This window comes from Micropterus dolomieu, linkage group LG11 (genome assembly GCF_021292245.1).
Source record: "Micropterus dolomieu isolate WLL.071019.BEF.003 ecotype Adirondacks linkage group LG11, ASM2129224v1, whole genome shotgun sequence".
NCBI lineage: Eukaryota > Metazoa > Chordata > Actinopteri > Centrarchiformes > Centrarchidae > Micropterus > Micropterus dolomieu.
This window is the reverse complement of record NC_060160.1, coordinates 30,380,708-30,398,915: the sequence shown is the minus strand read 5'-3', so window position 1 is coordinate 30,398,915 and position 18,208 is coordinate 30,380,708. Positions and strand designations below refer to the sequence as shown.

General features: G+C 41.5%; 1 protein-coding gene across 1 annotated transcript in view; it reads left to right on the top strand.

Annotated features, from left to right (window-relative positions):
- The window catches only part of LOC123978513 (phospholipid-transporting ATPase VD-like), a 54,381-nt gene extending 38,336 nt beyond the window's left edge, over window positions 1-16,045 (top strand). The window contains exons 7-11 of the mRNA XM_046061751.1: window positions 8,025-8,156; window positions 8,426-8,538; window positions 11,122-11,374; window positions 12,724-12,935; window positions 15,679-16,045. Coding sequence (XP_045917707.1) covers window positions 8,025-8,156; window positions 8,426-8,538; window positions 11,122-11,374; window positions 12,724-12,935; window positions 15,679-15,882 — 914 coding nt within the window. The 3' untranslated portion in view covers window positions 15,883-16,045. The remainder of the gene's footprint in view (window positions 1-8,024; window positions 8,157-8,425; window positions 8,539-11,121; window positions 11,375-12,723; window positions 12,936-15,678) is intronic.
- Window positions 16,046-18,208: the final 2,163 nt, after the last annotated feature.

The following is an 18,208-nucleotide window of genomic DNA, read 5'->3' as shown; positions in this document are numbered from 1 at the left end:
TGATAAACAGGTACTATACAGTTTGGCAAAAATGGAAGGTGTGGTGGCTTTAAATTATTTGGAGAATGGAGGACAGATTCTGCCAGATTTAAAAATAGATACAGAAAAAAATTAATGCTCAATAAATAAATAAGCATCTGATTAAATGCACAAAAAAAATACAGTAAAAGTAATTAAATTATACAATTAGACATAAATGTATAGCCTATCAGTGTTTCCCCTATATGCATTCAGGAGCGGCGGTGCACCACTGCTGAAAAATAACCGCCACTACTAAAATTTCACACAGTCATTAATGCGCTACTAAGTTTCACTCACACACTGTGCGAGCACGGTAACACTCATCACTTGGCTCGCTTCCTCTCCTTATTCATCAAAATGTAAATGCTCCGTACTTGTATAGCGCCTTTCTAGTCTTTTCGACCACTCAAAGCGCTTTTACACTACATCTGCATTCACCAGTCACACACATTCATTCACTGAGCCTAAGTGCTCAAACAGAAACTAACATTCACACTCATTCATACACTGGCGGAATAGCCGCCAGGGGCAAATCGGGGTTCAGTATCTTGCCCAAGGACACTTCGACACGCAACCAGGGAGCCAGGGATCGAACCGCCGACCTTCCGATTAACAGCCAACCCGCTCTACCTCCTGAGCCACAGCCGCCCCTAAAAGACATCTACGTGACAGGCGCTGTTATAACAGTAACAATAACTCTGAATCGGGAGGTGCGTAGCGAGTGTTTGTTTGTCTGAGTGTCAGAAAATGACGATGAACGTGAGCAGAGGAAAATATTCTGTCTGTAAATGTAGCCTGCTTTACAAAGTCAAACACATACAAATTATTTTGTATGTGGTGCTCGCATCGCGTACTATTGAGATTCGATAGCCTCTCTTCAGATAAGACTCTCAGACTGCAACACTTGTCTTTGTAAAGAGAGAAATTGACAGAATAAAGTCGCTAACTCTGCCTGTCAGCTCGCTCTGCTCCATTAAAACTGTACCATACCATACAAGTCGAATACGTGTGCATTCTTGATTTAGCTGCTACTACTGTAGCTGGCCGTGTCCTTCTCACAAACAACGGCTCCATTTACCGCAGTTCTGTGTCCGTGTATGCCACAAACTGAAACACTGTCTGTCAGGGCATCCACACAAAAAGGAAGGAAGACATGGCTGGTAGAACTGTCCTCAAATAGAGTTGCTAATCACTTCAATTCACTAAAGGAAGCCATCTCTTGTGACTGTGTGGGGAGCATGGCTTGTTGATGTGAGTTTAGAGTCAACCTCTGTCATCTGACTGATCCACCAATAGGCGATAAGTTCACCTCTTGAGACACACCCCCTCCTCATTTGCATAAATGCAAAGGAAGAATAAATCAGACAAAAATATTAAAACAATGTAAATAAATACATAAAAAAATACATCAAAAAAGTAATTAATAAATATTGTTGAAGATTATAACAGACCATAAAGTAATTATTACAAAGGTAAATAAAGAAGCTAATTAAAAGAGATATATACATTTGTCTTATTCTATAATTAAATTACTGCCTACATTTATTTATTTACCGTATTTTTTGTGCATTTAATCGGAATCTTATTTATTTATTGAGCATTTGTTTATTTCTATATTTATTTCCCTTTATGTCAGAATTTTGGACTTTATTAGGATATGATTCGGAATCCAAATTTAAGACGATTCACCTTCAATCATCTGAGCACAGGTATAGGTGAATGTTGCCTTACTGTTGCTGCTTTGTCATCACTTCTTTCATTCGAGGCCAACAGTCTGTCCTTATGACTCTCCAGTGAGACTCGCCCACAGGATAAACGCTGTTGCAGCAAACTCTGTCGTGACCGCAGATTCATTCCCAGGTTCCCCGAGGCTGTTAGCCACAGTCCATTACACACTGTTTAACAATTTCAATAGGCGTTGGGTGAGTTTCTGGTTCGTGGCTTCAGGAGTAGACATCTGATGTTAGCTCTGATAATAGTTTGAGGGCTGGTTTGGATAAACTTTAACTTCTAAGTGAGATTGAAGAATATACTGAAGGCTTCGAAGAAAAATACTTCTTGCTTTCATTAATCAAAGAAATGCCCAATTCCGGAGGGGAGACGCACCTTCAGTTGCCCGCAGTCCTCAGAAAACTACCTGAAGAATCACTACCCCGATGTGCTAGCTTGATGGCAGGACTGTCAACTTATTATTGGTGCTTGCCAACCTTAACGTAAGTTGCTAAACTTGACCTGCCTCAACTCTGCTCACAAACTATAAACAGCTGTATAACAGGTCACTGAGGACTGCTCACTTCTGTAGAGGGTTGCATGCACAGAACGCTGAACACTTCACCTGTGACCAGAGTTATCCGTTGCATAGACTGTATGACACACATCTGCTGCGTTTACTATGTTATTGTTTGTTCACCTGTTCTATGGCTTTATATACCTGATGTTTCTGACTCACTGCCTCAGTCTTTTTAGCCAGGTTTGGTCTATACATCCCATTTATATTGCCATCTCTATAAGGCCTGGTGGAGTTATGTTTCACACATGACTAGTGTCGCTGTTTGAATTTACGTTCACAATGGATGTAAAAACACTATTTCAGCACTGGGTAGATTGATTTCACAAGGTAGGACAACAGGATAGTCACTATCGAATTGGGGTTCCTCTCACTACAGGGTTTGTGTGTTTTTTTTTTCCTCTTTCTTCTTCTTCCTGTGTACCAGCACTATGCTATGGCAAGGGCTGTATGATTCTACTGTCACACTGGCCTTCAACACATAGGGTTAAGGGCAAAGATTAACTGGCCCACTATAATATTACCCTACCAGACACACAAACAGGGTCAATGACAAGTGCACCTCTTAGGTTTCTGATATGCAATACTAATGATATTAATCTACTATCAAAACATAAAATGGTACGAAACTTAAAAAAAAACAACAACATAAAATAGATATAGCTTTATTGCAGGAGACACATCTGACAAAGGCAAGGACAGACATTTTGCGTATCCTATGCATCTCAATCAAGGGGTGTTGCCTCTGTGATCGGTACAAATGTCCCTTTGCATGTAGATAATGTTGAGAAAGACAAAGACAGCAGATACCTAAAACTTAAAGGCTCTGTAATGGGTGAACCTATTATGTTACGGTGGGTGTAGGGTAGAGCAGGTTGGTGGACCCAAATGCAAGACATGCAGGCTGACTGGTACAGTTCAGTGATTTATTAATGCAAACAAAAGGCGAGCACACTTACAACGTAGTGGCTGAATCCACGCAATCCAAAATAACACAGTCCAAGCAAACAAGGTGATCCAACAGAAAAATCCAGAAACAGGTGTACAATCCAAAGAACTCGCAGGGAACAAGCAAGACGAGACAGAGCAGGCTACAATCACTACAACAATGACTGCACAAGCACTGAAGGAAACAAGCAAGCTTATATACACAAGGACTAGCGAGCAGGGCGGGAGCAACACGGGTGACAGAGATGAGGCTAATGAGGCAGCGGGGAAAACAGAGAGACTAGCAGGACTAGGAACAAAGACATGGAACTAAAACACAGACTAAATAACAGATACTGAACTGACCAAACAATAAACTCAGGACAGGATCGGAACAATTACATTGATTAATGCTTATGGCCCCAGTTACGACTGCCCTTAATTATTTCAGAATTTGTTTCTCAGACTTACATGTCCCTCAAATGAGCTTGTTATAGGTGGGGAATTTAATTTGGTTCTGGACCAAGAAAGGGACTGATCCTCCTAAGTCCAACACTCAACCAACCAAGGCACTTGAGAAATGGCTTACCTCAAACTGGTAGATATTTGGAGGGAAATACATAAAACACTACAAGAGTACTCATTCTATTCACATGCTCATAGTCACACCAGAATCTATGTTTTTCTTATTCATAGTGACAAAATCCATCTTACAGACTCTTGCAAATACCTAGCTTTGACTCATTCAGTCCACGTTCCCCTTATGCTCCAAATAGCTCACAGGAACACTGCAAAGAGCTTTAGATTATGGCGTTTTCCCACACACCTGCTCTTTGACACAGATTATGTCAATCGAATCAAGAATATTATTGGCTGCTTTCTCAGCACTAATAAAGGGACTGCCTCATTGTGTGAGAATTCATAAAGGCTCACGAGAGAGGCGAGTATAAGTTATACTTCATGGAAAAAGAAGCAGCATTTGTTGAAAATCAAGACCCTTGAATTCTGGAGAGAGAACATTTTCAGACTCAAAATGAGGAGACCTTCAACACTCTAGACAACAAAAGGACATGTTAAGAACACAAGTGGTTGAGAAAGCTACGGCCAGAACTAAATATCAATATTACGAACACGGGGACAAATGTGGAAAATTGTTAGCTAGGCAGATCCGAAAGGAGGATAGCTCAAGATGTATCCCCTCAATTTATGATAAGGCAAGTGACACTAAAATCCATAAACATAACTAATCAATGAGGCCTTTAGAGACTACATAGACTTGTACTCCTCTCAGGGTGTAGATAATTATAAGATTGATAACTTTCTGGAGGGAATCATAGTGCTGGGGGTGGATGGGGGTGTCATGGGACCTGCTGGAGGCAGGTTACCCATCAGGAAGTTCAAAATGCAATAGGGTTTCTATCTTCATTAGATTTTTAAATATAATTCACTGTGAAAAGGACATCAACACTAGATGATGAAAAGGTATTTGACCGTCTGGAGTGGCCTTTCCTTTTTGCAGTCTTGAACTTGAAAATGAACTACCAAACCTAATACAAATGATTCGGATACTCTATCGCAACCCATCAGCATTGATCCAGACAAATGCCTGTATAGAATTTCCTTTCCCGTTGGCACAAGGTACTTGCCAGGCCCTTGTCCCCTCTCCTCTTTCGCAATTGAGCCGCTGGCAGTTGCTATATAGGCACACTCTACTGTTGAGGGCATCTTGACTTACACAGCATCATCACTCCCAGCCCTCAGTAATTTATTAGAAAAATATGGATCCATCTCTGGCTCCAAAATAAACATAAATAAAAGTGTAATATTACCTCTTAATAATGCCGCCCAACAATTACAGAGAGCTGGATTGCGTGGTGTGGGGACAGAGAGGACCCAAATGCAAAGTTTGGAGGGAAGGAGGTTTATTGAGGGAGAAAGGGGTAAAGGGACTGGAGTGGAGGAAGAGGTGGATGTCGGGAAAGCACAGGCACGGGGAACCAAGGAGACAGGGGGCCAGGGAGCCGGGGAACACAGGGGCCGAGGAAGCGAGGAGAGGCAGGGGAACAGGGAGGACGCCGTGAGGGAAGTCCGAGGAGGAGTGGGCCAGTGGATGAGCCCAGCCGAACGGAGGACGAGGGTGAGTGTACCTGGGAGGGAAACAGACAGAGAGACAAGGTTAGGGAAGACAGCGACAAGGTACAGGGTAAAAGTGAAAAAACAAGAAACATGAAAGCCTGAACGTGGGGGTGGCACCAGGTATGGAGCAACGACGATCAAGCGAGGATGGTGTGGAGAACCGGGGTTGAAATACAGGCAGTCATGAGGTGATTACTGGCAGGTGTGGCAGGCTGACGAGGTGGCTGATGAGATGCAGGTGCAGGTAGTTGGCTGGGCTCAGGAGCAGCGGGAGAGAGAGCACACAGGGGAGAAAACACAGGGAGGCAGGCAGGGAACAGAAAACCAAGGAAAAAAGCAGAAAAACTGATAAAAAGGAGAAAAAACCAGGACACTCACCGTCAGCCAGGCTGCCACCACAACAAGCTGAAATCTTATTTTGATGGGAACCCAAAAAGAGTTGTTATCTGGATGTGCAGATACCCAAACAATTTGATTTAGTTTTCCCTCTGAACTACGGCCCACTGCTCAGAAAAGTAGGAGCTGATTTGGAAAGGTCAACAGGGTCTACTCAGTTCTCTGGTTAGTTCCCTGCAGAAGACAAAGGAATTTGGCCTTGAGGAAACGGTAACACCTGTGCTAGCTTCATCTCAAACACTCAAAACTGTTGTCGCCTACCTCGGCTACTGTTGGTGTTCTTTCAGTCGGCTCAACCATTGCCATGCCTAGGGGTGTGATTCCGAAGGACAAAGTTCCTAAGTGATTCGTGGTAAGCTTCCAGTTAAGATGGTTATCCCTTCTTTTGGTGGACCTCAGGATGATAAAGATCCATTGGTGTTTTTACAAAGATGCTTTCCCATGGTGAGATCCTAGCAATCGTGAGAAGAGTGCTGCATGGTTCAGCAAGTGATTGGTGGAAGACGGTTAGAGACAAAATCCACACCTGGGATGAATTTCTTCCGGATGACTACATTGACATTCTGGAAGAAAAGATTCGAACCTGGGTGCCACAGATGATGATGTATTAAAAAAGATATTGAAAGCTGTGAATCCCTTTCTGGCATGTCAGCTCCATGGTCGCGTTACTTCCATAGAAGAGCAGATCCGACTAGGAAGTCAGATTGAAGGAGATGAAAATCAAAAAAGGTACATGAGGACTCTGAAAGAAACATCAAAAGCTAATGTCACAACTGAAAGACCTAGTTGTTCCATACCCCACCCAAGTAGCCCAAAATTTGGTCAGCAGCAGAAATCAGTCGCAAAACAGATTGCAGAACCAGGTAGAAAGGGAAACATGGCTAACTGTGCTAGTCAGCCTGGCAACAAGAACCGCCAGAGGCAAAAGTGTCCTAGCATGGAAGAGACTCCATCTTGGGCACCCACTAGTCTGAAACTGTTGGTCGTGCTCCTCACTACGCCAACATCATGGGAAACCACTTGTGGACACTTGTTCTGGGTTTTGATTTTATGACCATAAGTTGGCTTCTGGTTAATGTCTAGGTCCATGTGTACTCTTTTGCTGGTAATTACAAGGTGTCTTCCCTTTCCAGCCTCTCCTGTCCCCTGATGAAAGTTGGGTTGACCTGAACATGAACAGGGCATTTCTGTAAACTTCCCTGGCCGCTTGTATCCACCTGTGGTGATAGTCTGTGGGACATAGCCTGGTTACCTGAGGGAGAGGACTTACACAGTCTTCTCCATGCTGCTGTTGCAGACAGAGGGATTCTGAGAAGTTGCATCAACTCTTGCTGAACAATCCCCGGGTCTGCACCACCACTTTAGGCCTCACCTCAGTGCTGAAACATAAAATCCGATTAAACAGTGATGTTGTGGTTTTCTAGCGCCCCTATCGATTGCCTCTACAGAAGCAGAAGATTGTAAAGGAGCAAATCAAAGATATGCTCCAGCAGGGTATCATTGTGCCTTCCAGTTCACCCCAGTGGTGCTGTTACCTAAGAAGGATGGTGGGAAACCCCGGTTTTGTGTCGATTTCCGTTGTATTAATCAATATAGTGAGGGAGATGGATATCCTCTTCCAACCATTTCTGAGATTCTATTTACCACCTGAAATCTCAACAGTGGTTATTGGCTGTTGGAGATCCCGGAAACTCTAGCTTTCATGGCGTTTGTCATGTGTTTTGGACTGTTCCAATTTCGAGTTATGAAATGAAGGGCGCTCCAGCTACATTCCAGAGGCGGATGATTCAAGTTCTTCGGAGCTGCCTAGAAGACTGCTGTATGGTGTACTTGGATGATGATAATTTATTCCAAGGATATCCAAACACACTTACATGACATCCAGCGAGTGTTTGATTGGCTTCAGTGGACTGGCCTTACATTCAAATTGAAGAAATGCCACTTCTATCGCCCAGAGCTTAAATTCCTGGGACATATAGTGAGCAAGGAAGACAGAGGCACTTCTTGACTACCCTGTGCCAAGAAACCTTAAGGAAGTTCAAAGGTTTCTGGGTGTTGATGGATGGTACCATTGTTTTGTCCCCAACTTCTCAATGATTGCTGAGCTAAACAATGAACTAGAGTGGAGCTTTATAATGCCAACATTGTGTAAGCTCCTGTAACATTTTCAGGTTTGCTGATGTACTTTCTGCAATATATAGTGGTCAGTATAAGTGAGCATGGCTGTGGTCTCTTCTTCTCTTGTTGTGTGACATAGGTCATGAGACGAAAGCCATGATGAACAACAGTGGGCCAAGATATAAGCGCAGCCAGCTGGAGAAGCGTCTGAACACAGACGTCCTGTGGTGTGTGCTCCTGCTCATCATCATGTGTCTGACTGCTGCTATAGGTGTGTACCAATGCTACCTGACACTACATGGCTGTCATTTCACAACACAGCCATGAACAGCAGCAGGATTAATGCAGTATATAGCTGGCAGTGTAAAACACATAGACCACTACAGTGCCAGTATTTTCATGGTAACCAGTGTGTCAGTCACCAAAAGAACTGACAAAAAGCAAGTGAATACTCCAGAGGCTAAGGGAATCAATCATGTCCAGCTTTAATGTTTAGTTGCCCAAGGTGACAAGCTGCTCGGGTGTCTTGGTGTTTTTCAGGCCACAGCCTCTGGCTGAAGAACCTCAAAGACCCCATCTTTCAAGTTGATGGGAAGACGTCTCCCGTCCTGGCTGGATTCTATGTCTTCTGGACAATGATCATTGTGCTGCAGGTATAGTGTTAACCATTTTAATTCCTGCCTACACAATATACAGACAGTAACGGTAATGTTGCTATAGACTGAATGAATAATGGTACAGATATTTATAGTAGTGTCTATGATAATATGTTTCTTGATAATATTGTCTAATGGAAGCATATATAAAGTGAAGAGGATTGGTCCCAGCACAGATCCTTGTGGAACTCCATGACTAACTTTGGCGTGCATGGAGGACTCATTGTTAACATGTACAAACTGAAATCGATCTGATAAATAGGACTCAAACCAGCTTAGAGCGAGTTCCTTTAATGCCAATGAAATGTTCCAGTCTCTGTAATAGTAACTGATGGTCAATGGTATCAAATGCAGCACTAAGATCTAATAAAACCAGTACAGAGACAAGTCCTTTGTCTGATGCAATTAGGAGGTCATTAGTAATTTTCACCAGTGCTATCTCTGTGCTATGATGAGCTCTAAATCCTGACTGAAAATCCTCAAATAAACTATTGCTCTGTAGAAAGTCACACAGCTGTTTGGCGACTGCTTTCTCCAGGATCTTAGAGAGAAATGGAAGGTTAGATATAGGTCTATAATTTGCTAAAACATCTGGATCAAGTTTGGGATTTTTCAGAAGAGGTTTAATTACAGCTACTTTAAAGTACTGTGGTACATAGCCTGTTGATAAAGATAGATTGATTATATCTAGCATAGAAGTGCTGACTAAGGGTAAAACATCTTTAAGCAACCTAGTCGGGATGGGGTCTAAGAGGCAGGTTGATGGTTTAGATGCAGATCTGGTTCTACAGCTGTTTCTAAGGTTCCTGAGTTTAGAGATAAGTCGGTGCCAGTTGAGGGCAGGTCTTGGTGAATTTTGTCTCTAATAGCTAGAATTTTATCATTAAAGAAGCTCATGAAATCGTAACTACTGAGAGCTATGGGAATACTTGGCTCAATAGAGCTGTGACTCTCTGTCAGCCTGGCTACAGTGCTGAAAAGAAACCTGGGGTTGTTCCTATTTTCCTCTATTAATGACGAGTAGTACGCTGCTCTGGCATTACGGAGGGACTTCCTATAAGTTTTAAGACTATCTTGCCAAATTAAATGAGAATTTTCCAGTTTGGTGGAACGCCAATTTCACCAGTGTCTATCAGACAGACATCTTATATAGAAATTTTTTGCTTAATGGCGTGTAGTTACCGGCAGCCATACCAATGTAAAACCTGCTACTGCTGATTGACAGAAGCTAAGCAGGTTTGGGCTTAGCCAGTACCTGGATGGGAGATCTCTTTGGAAAACAAAGTTGCTGCTGGAAGAGGTGTTGGTGGGCCAGTAGGGGGCAGTTTTCCTCTGGTCCTAATAATAAGATCCCAGTGCAGTGATGGGGACACTGTGCTGTAGGAGCTTCGGATGAGACGTTACACCGAGGTCCTGATTCACTGTGGTCAGTGAAAATCTCATGGCACTTCTCGCAAAGAGTAGGGGGTTCCCTGGTACCATGGCAAAATTCCCAACCTGGCTTTCACCATCTGACCATCTAATCATCCCCCATAGTAATTGGCTCAATGTTTCCCTCCCTCTCTGCCTGAAGCTGATGTGTGGTGAGCGTTCTGCCGCTATAATGGCTGCTTGGTGGTTGAGGTGAGTCCCTCCCACTTCACTGTGAAGCGCTTTGAGTTTCAATGATAAAGCGTTAAATAAATGTAATTCATTATTAGTTCAGCAATACAAACTCAAAAGTTATCCAAATTAAATGAGAATTTTCCAGTTTGGTGGAACGCCAATTCCTCTCAAGTTTCCGCAATATTTGCTTTAATTTGCGAGTTTCAGTATTATACCATGGAGCTTACCGTCTTTGTTATAATATTTTCTTTTTTAGAGGGGCTGCAGAGTCGAGTGTCATTTGCAGCGAGCCTGCAGCACTATCAACAAGATGATCGATTTGGGAAGGACTGAAACTAGCATAGGAGTCCTCCGTTACTTTGTGACTTGATAATGAATTTAGAGCTGATGGAATCGCATCCTTAAATTTAGCGACTCTGCATAGGGTTTTGGGTGGGTAACTGGTGAATTAGAAGGGCAGAGAAGTGTGTTAGACTGCGACTCTGCCTCCTGGTCTCAACTCTGGGTTGTCATGGATTTGGTCCACTAATAAACTTGGCCAGATTTCTAGAAATGAGAGCTGCTCCTTCCCAAGTGGGATGGATGCCGTCTCTCCGAATCAGACCAGGTCTTCCCCAGAAAGACTTCCAATGATCTACAAAGCCCACATCATTTGCTGGACACCACCTCGACAACCAGCTGCAGAATGACGACATGCGGCTATACATGTCATCACTGGTCAGATTTGGCAGGGGTCCAGAGAAAACTACGGTGTCTGACATTGTTTTTGCATATGTACACGCCGACTCAACATTAATCTTAGTGACCTCCGATTGGCACAACTTCCTGCACGGTGTTGGTGACCTGGTAATGAAAAGACATCTATTTTTATGTCTACATTAATAAAAGTTTCAAAAGCAGTATTTATACGTGTGAAGTACTTGTCATGTCAAGAAATGCATCGTGCAGAAGGTGTAATCAATTTCTGTCCAACAGGTACTGATCCCCATTTCTCTGTATGTGTCCATTGAGATTGTGAAACTGGGCCAGATCTACTTCATCCACAATGACTTAGCCCTGTACAACAAACAGCTGGATTCTAGGATCCAGTGCCGGGCTCTCAACATCACTGAGGACCTGGGTCAGATCCAGTACCTTTTCTCTGATAAGACAGGAACTCTGACAGAGAACAAGATGGTGTTCCGCCGCTGCAGTATCTATGGTGTTGAATATTCTCATGAGGAAAATGGTAAGAACTGGAAATATGAGTGATGAATGTCCTAATTAGAGCAGGAATGCAGTAGTACAATGACTGGTTTATAACACCAACAAATTTGATTGTGTTGAGAAAATTGTTGTGATCTCTTTAATCAGCGTTAATTTAAACATAGTATTGGATCTGACTCTGTAGATACCTAATATTAAAATTTCCCACGGCCATTTTTTTTTCCTGAATAGTGGGTGGAATTTGCAACCTACGTGCCAATTTTGGCGAGTTTTCATCCAGCAGTTTTTGCTGCCCAAACACTTTCAGCGGAGAAGGAAGGAACAAAAAAAGAATAATGACAACAAAAACAATAGGGCTCCAGCAGCTTCACTGCTTGGATCCCTAATTAAGTCGAATGGTGTTGGACACTAAGCATTAATAGTACATTCAGACGTGCCAATAATTCAGGCATTAGAATTTTTCAGGTAGATGACAAGATGCCCATGTTTTTTTTACAGGTAAAAATAGTTGATCCTTGTTTATCTACAGTATTACAACATTATTAATGGCATAAACTTTGTCAATTTAATTGCATTACTCAGTTATTATTATTACTATTTTATTATGTTTTATTTTTATTTATTTCATCAATTTAATTTAGCAGGGACAGTGCACATTTATAAGCATAGATGCAAATGCGCTGGAGTTAGCCAAAAGAAAATGTTTTTCATCTGTAAAATGAAGTCATACATTATGAATGCATGCATTAAAATGAACACAGACAACAACCATTCATCCGTTCGACCTCACACGGGTGTTGCTGCAGACTCAAGGGAGTGCAGGGTCGCATTTGGTGCAATTTGAACATGGAACACGTTCAGAATTAATAAATACTAGTGTGGTGCTCATTCACGGGGGTCTGATGTGACGCCTCCCTGCTCTTTTTAGTGCAGTACTGTAAATGTGCATCTCACATTGGTTCACCTACAGGATTAAAAACACTGAAACAACACAACAATGGTGGAGATACTGCTAGATATTCAGCTCTTCCTTAAACCTTCATAAAAATCTTACAACTCCATTTCAACATTCATTTCTAACTTATCAAACGTGCGTGATAACAATAACTCTGTTTCAACAATCTCTGCCACATTGGAGCATATAGCCCCATCCCCACGAGTGGAAGAACGGAAGACTAGAAAAGAGCTGAAGTTCAACTCAGTTCAGTTAAATTATATACCGCCAATTCACAGCAAAAGTTATCCCTTTGCACTTTTCATAAAAGTCTAGACCTTACTCTTTGTGATATTATTTAAATAGACCCAACAATTACACTATAAGTACAGTATTTTTACCAGGAAATGCTCTGTGTGTGTTTCTGTGTGTTCCAGCTCGGAGGCTGGAAGTGTATGAGGCGGAGAAGAACGAGGCAGCTGGTCGCTCTATGACTCTGAAGTCGGGCTGCAGTGGTAAATCTCTGAGCTGTCGGTCCCTCAGCTGCAACCGCAGCAATGAGTCTCTGCACACACTCACTGCTGAGTCAGCGGAAGAGCAACTGTCCAATCACATCCAGCCCAGAACCCGTGCCTTCTGCAGCCGTGTGGTCAGACTCACACTCACAAACACCATAGACACATGATTTTCATACTGTAGTCAACTGAGTGATAATCAGTGAATAATAGTTTTTTTGTTGAACATAAGTACTAGGAATGTGTCTGTTTTGATTTTTAAAGAAGTGTGTTAAAAGTTAACTGTAAACAATACTTGGCTTGGAATGACTTTTGCTAGCTATCGAAAGAGAATGCAGGTTGCACAGAAAAAGTCCCCAATGGCTAGACAAACAGCCACGATGACATTACTAGGCCTACTTTGGTTGACGACGACAACGATATCCAGCATCACCATACAACCCTTCCACACAAGTCCAAGCTGATACGTTAGGCCTACTTCAACAGCTGCCTTTTCTACCCTTCTGCCCGGGCCTGGTTTGAGGTTTGTCGAGGCAGATGGAAGATGGAAAGAGAGCAATGGCTTGCTGTCAATGCAGAGGGGTTGTTTAAGTGCTGATTTTGTTCTGTAGTCCGCACCAAGAGAGGGTACATATTGATCCATCGTTCCTTAATGGGCTAATGGATAAAATGGCTAGGTTAGATCACATATTAGATAACGTGGAAAATGTGAAGAATTTGTCAAAAAGAGGGTGGAAGATGTTATTGAACAGACCATAGTCAGTGCTGCAGCACTGTGGAGAAAAGCCAACGAGAGAAGATTGAAGGTAATGGAGAGCTGCCTGCACACTGCCGCACCATCTGCAAAAATGACTTGCGTTCACAATTCAACCATCACTGAGTGAGGTTCAGAAGCTCAGTGGACTCAATCTCTGCGACTTTTTTGTACTCAGATGTTTCATAGGAGAGAAAATATAAGCACAGCTAGCTGAATACATTGTCTATTAACAAATTCAGCACCCTAATCAATGAGAACATGATGACGTCCAACAAAACTTGCCTCATTGTTTACATCCGCATTCAATTTCAAAATCAGGACTCTGTTAGTGAGCTGGAAGATGTAACTGGGGAGGCAACCTCAACTTGATGAGGATATTCTGCAGGTCAACTGCTCAGAGAACCAACACTGATCTTACATGCATGAACCACAAGCTGGAACTTGATTTTTTTTACTACATCTAGCAACTCTCAAGGTAACCATCAGAAAGGAAGTCGTGCTGTGTGGAGGAGGCAGAAAAATTCGCGAACAGCCCCAATCTGAACCTTTTGCTGGGCTCGGAAGATGGGGCAAATGGGTAGAAATTTATTTATTTCCAGGATAAAAACCCCTTGAGATGTACCATCTCGTTTTCGAGGGGGTCCTGACCAAAAACACACAATAATATAATACTACGCAATATACAGCAAACATTAAACGCACAGTAGTCAACATTTCAAGAATACAAAAGAAAACACATTCACTCATGTACCTTGCACAAAATCTAGACACCAACACTAATAGTAAAACAGTAGAGTATAACAGTAAGTAACAATAATTAACAGGAGCAGTCTGTTGTAAGGTGAACAATAAGAGCATTCTTAAATGAACCTAGATACTTCAAAGATGTCAAGAAAGTTGGTAGATTGTTCCAGTCTCTAGGAGCCTTAACCCTAAATGCTTTTTTTGCTATTTCTAGTGTAGTTTTTGGAACATGAAAAAGATTGTTATTGCTTCTAAGAGAATAAATATAATTAGAATGATGCAAAATGAAAAACTCTATATTTAAAATTAATGCATTTGAAAAGAAACCAGTGTAACTGTCTTCTGTTATCAAGAGAAAGCCACTGCAGTTGATTGTACATTACACAGTGGTGGGTTTGAAAGTCACAATTCAGAATAAATCTTCACAAACTATTAAATTTAACATTAAACTTCATAATATCAGCTTTTGAAGCATTTTGATACACAATGTCTCCATAATTGATAACAGGCAGTAACAACTGAGATACAAGCCTCTTTTTTACATTCATTTTGAAACAGTTCTTTGACCTGTACAAAGCCCCAAAAGAATAGCCAATCTTATTACATATATAATCAATATGCTTTTTATATGATAATTCTGAGTCAATCCATAGCCCCAGATATTTAACACAATCAACCTTAGTCAGTAGTGCACCATTAGATGTGAAAATTGAAAGATTATTAGAAGCAGATTTAAGCCTTTGTTTTGTTCCAAACAACATGATGTAAGACTTTGAATGGTTAAGAACTAATCTATTTATAGCCAACCACTTTTGTATCAAATCGAAATCTAACTGTAAAGAAGCAGTGATTTGTAATATATTTGCACTAGAAAAATAGATTACTGTATCATCCGCATATAAATGAATATTCAAAGTTTTACATAATGATGGGAGTTCATTAATAAAAATAGAAAAGAGAAGGGGACTGTCATCAGGGTTACTCAGACTGCAATACGTACTAGAGGTGTCAATATTAAAGATTTGTCTGTTTATGAGACAGGGAGGTTTAAAGAAAAGATGCTATTGTTTGCGTTGTGGGAAATATAGGACCCAGTATGACCTGTACTAGTGACTGACAGTCAAGATATACTTACCTTTGCTGCAGAGATATTGGCTTATACCCAGTTTGAATTACATGCACTCTAGTAAACTGATACTGGAAAATACATGCAGGAAGTCCCCAGCTTAACGGCATGTAGACACATTTAGTGAGCTCCACTGTCTTCAGAATGAATATTGTTTTTTTTCCCCCTGGAAAGTTGATAATGGGTGTTCATGTTCCTGAGTTCTGCTGTAGCCTTGATGGATCAGCTCCTGTTGCTCCTGTCTGTCCAGGCAAAGGAGGTGGTACCAGACCCTGAGCTAGTGAGGAAGTTGAATTGGCTCTGCTCTCCTGTGCTGCCTCTGAGTGACGGCTGCTCTGGGTCTCCATCCAGCCTGGAGCTGACCTACATCACTGATTTCTTCCTGGCTCTGGCCATCTGTAACAGTGTGGTGGTCTCGTCACCCAGCCAGCCTCAACATGTGGTGAGTAGATGACATGTTACTTCAAAGACAGACTCCAAAACGATATATTCACTTGTCCTCAATCTGCCTGTTCATTTGTTCACATAGGTCCAATCCATATAGCACAATTTAAAAAAAAACAACAAGGTTACCAAAGTGCTTTACGGAGATAAAATAAAATATGTTCATGATGATAAAAACAAAACAAATATCAACGACAGCGACAACGAAGGCCACAGCAGCTCTCATGGTGAATTAAAAGCCAGGGAATAAAAATATGTTTTTAAACGAGATGTAAAGGTATGGAGGGTGGGCGCCACTTTAATGTGTGGAGGTAAGTCATTCCACAGTTTGGGGGCAACTGCTGAAAAAGAGCGGTTGCCCCTGGTCTTCAGCCTGGTCCTGGGCAAGTTCAGCCGCAGCTGATCAGCAGACCTCAGTGACCTTGACGGGGTGTAAGTGTGCAGGAGCTCAGAGATGTACTGAGGTACCAATCCATTAAGTGACTTAAAAACAAACATTAAAATCTTAAAATGTATTCTAAAAATGTACAGGGAGCCAGAAGAGCGAGGCCAGAATGGGGGTAATGTGTTCGTGTTTCCGGGTTCCTGTTAAAAGACGATCAGCTACATTTTGGACTAACAGTAGGCGTGAGAGGGAGGTTTGATTAGCATATAATTGCGACATTTTTTGTCGTATCAAAATTTTATGCACAGAAGAAAAAACGATTACAATAGGGTTCCCAGCCGCTTCACGGCCCACTTCGGGCTTGGACCCCTAATAACAAATACAGCTAGAACATAAACTGCAAACAGGAATTAACAAGATTTAACCTGCCATTCAGTAAACACTGAGTGCGACTTGTCACTGTAGGTACCTTTGAAATACCTGGTTGTAACGTGGAATTATTGTCGGAAATACAAGGGTCCTTTTTACATGCATGTAATGTTTTTGTGTAAATAAATTGAACATTGAATGACACCATTATTTACAATAAATGATGCCCAAAGGAGCTTAATGTTATTCCTTTATTTAGTGCATACATTTAAAAAGTGGCCAGTAAAATTTATGATTGGCCGACAAAAGAAAATACTTTCCTGCCACAGTGTCAGGCAGTGAAAAGAGACGCTGCTCATAATATACTAAACTATACATTTGGAACTCTGATTAATAATTGAATTAATAACTAAACAAAAACCATCAATTTTGGATTTGGAGTTCTACAAAGAAGAGGTTGTTGATAAATTCACTCAGCATGGATGTACACAAGAATTTATTCAAAAGATGAACAAAAGAAAAACACACAAGATGAACCCTAACTAACATGTACTAAACTAAATACAAAGAGTTGTATGTGATGAGGAGTGTGAGCGTGTGTGTGTGTGTGTGTGAAATGCTTTTACATTTAACTGAAACACTCTCACACAAATAGCTGAAATCCTCTCATACAGCATATATTTCACGTGTGTGTGTGTGTGTGTGTGTGTGAGGTTTGTGAATGAGTTTAGTTTCATATTTGTATGTGAGAGGAAAAGTACATGTATATGCATGGTAATTCTGAATAATGTCCCTGATGGCCCCTAATAGAGAGGTGCTGGAGCAGAGCAATGCCGCCAAACACTGCAGATAAAATAAAGTTTTCTTTGACTGAAATACATTTGTTGTTCAGTGTGCAATGTTAAATTTTTGTTATGGTGTAGCATACCTACTTTACTGTTAATAAAAATTCTGAATATTAATTATATAAATCCTTGGGGCACCACCGGAAATTCAGAAAACCACCCATATACGTTATGGGTTTCAATAATTACACGATTATTCCTAGTGATCAGTTAGTAGTAATTGCTTAATCATTTCTATAAATCAATCAGTCAATCTCATATCAAAGGCGTAACTCCTCCGTTACAGTGACCTGGAGTCAAACAATACACACACAGTTCCTGTGATTACGGTGAAATTTATTAACTAACTAAAGGTGGATATAAATGCGGTTAAATATACCAAAGACATTAACAATGACTAAACAAACAGGATGCAGACAATGTGAATGGTGTAGTTAGGGCCTGAGCACGACCGTGTGAGGTCCCTATTGAATTTGCTCGGATTTATTTATTAGGGCCCGAGCACGACCGTGCGAGGTCCCTATTTATTTATTTATTAGGGCCCGAGCACGACCGTGTGAGGTCCCTATTGAATTTGCTCGGATTATATTTTTCTTTTTTCTGCAAAGTAGGCTCAACTGACATGGCCTAAACATTCTCGAAAACTCACCAAAATTTGCAAACATGTCAGAACCGGTGAAAAATTTCGTATTCTACAAGTTTCGCACATGGGCGTTGCAAAATGACTCGCTAGCGCC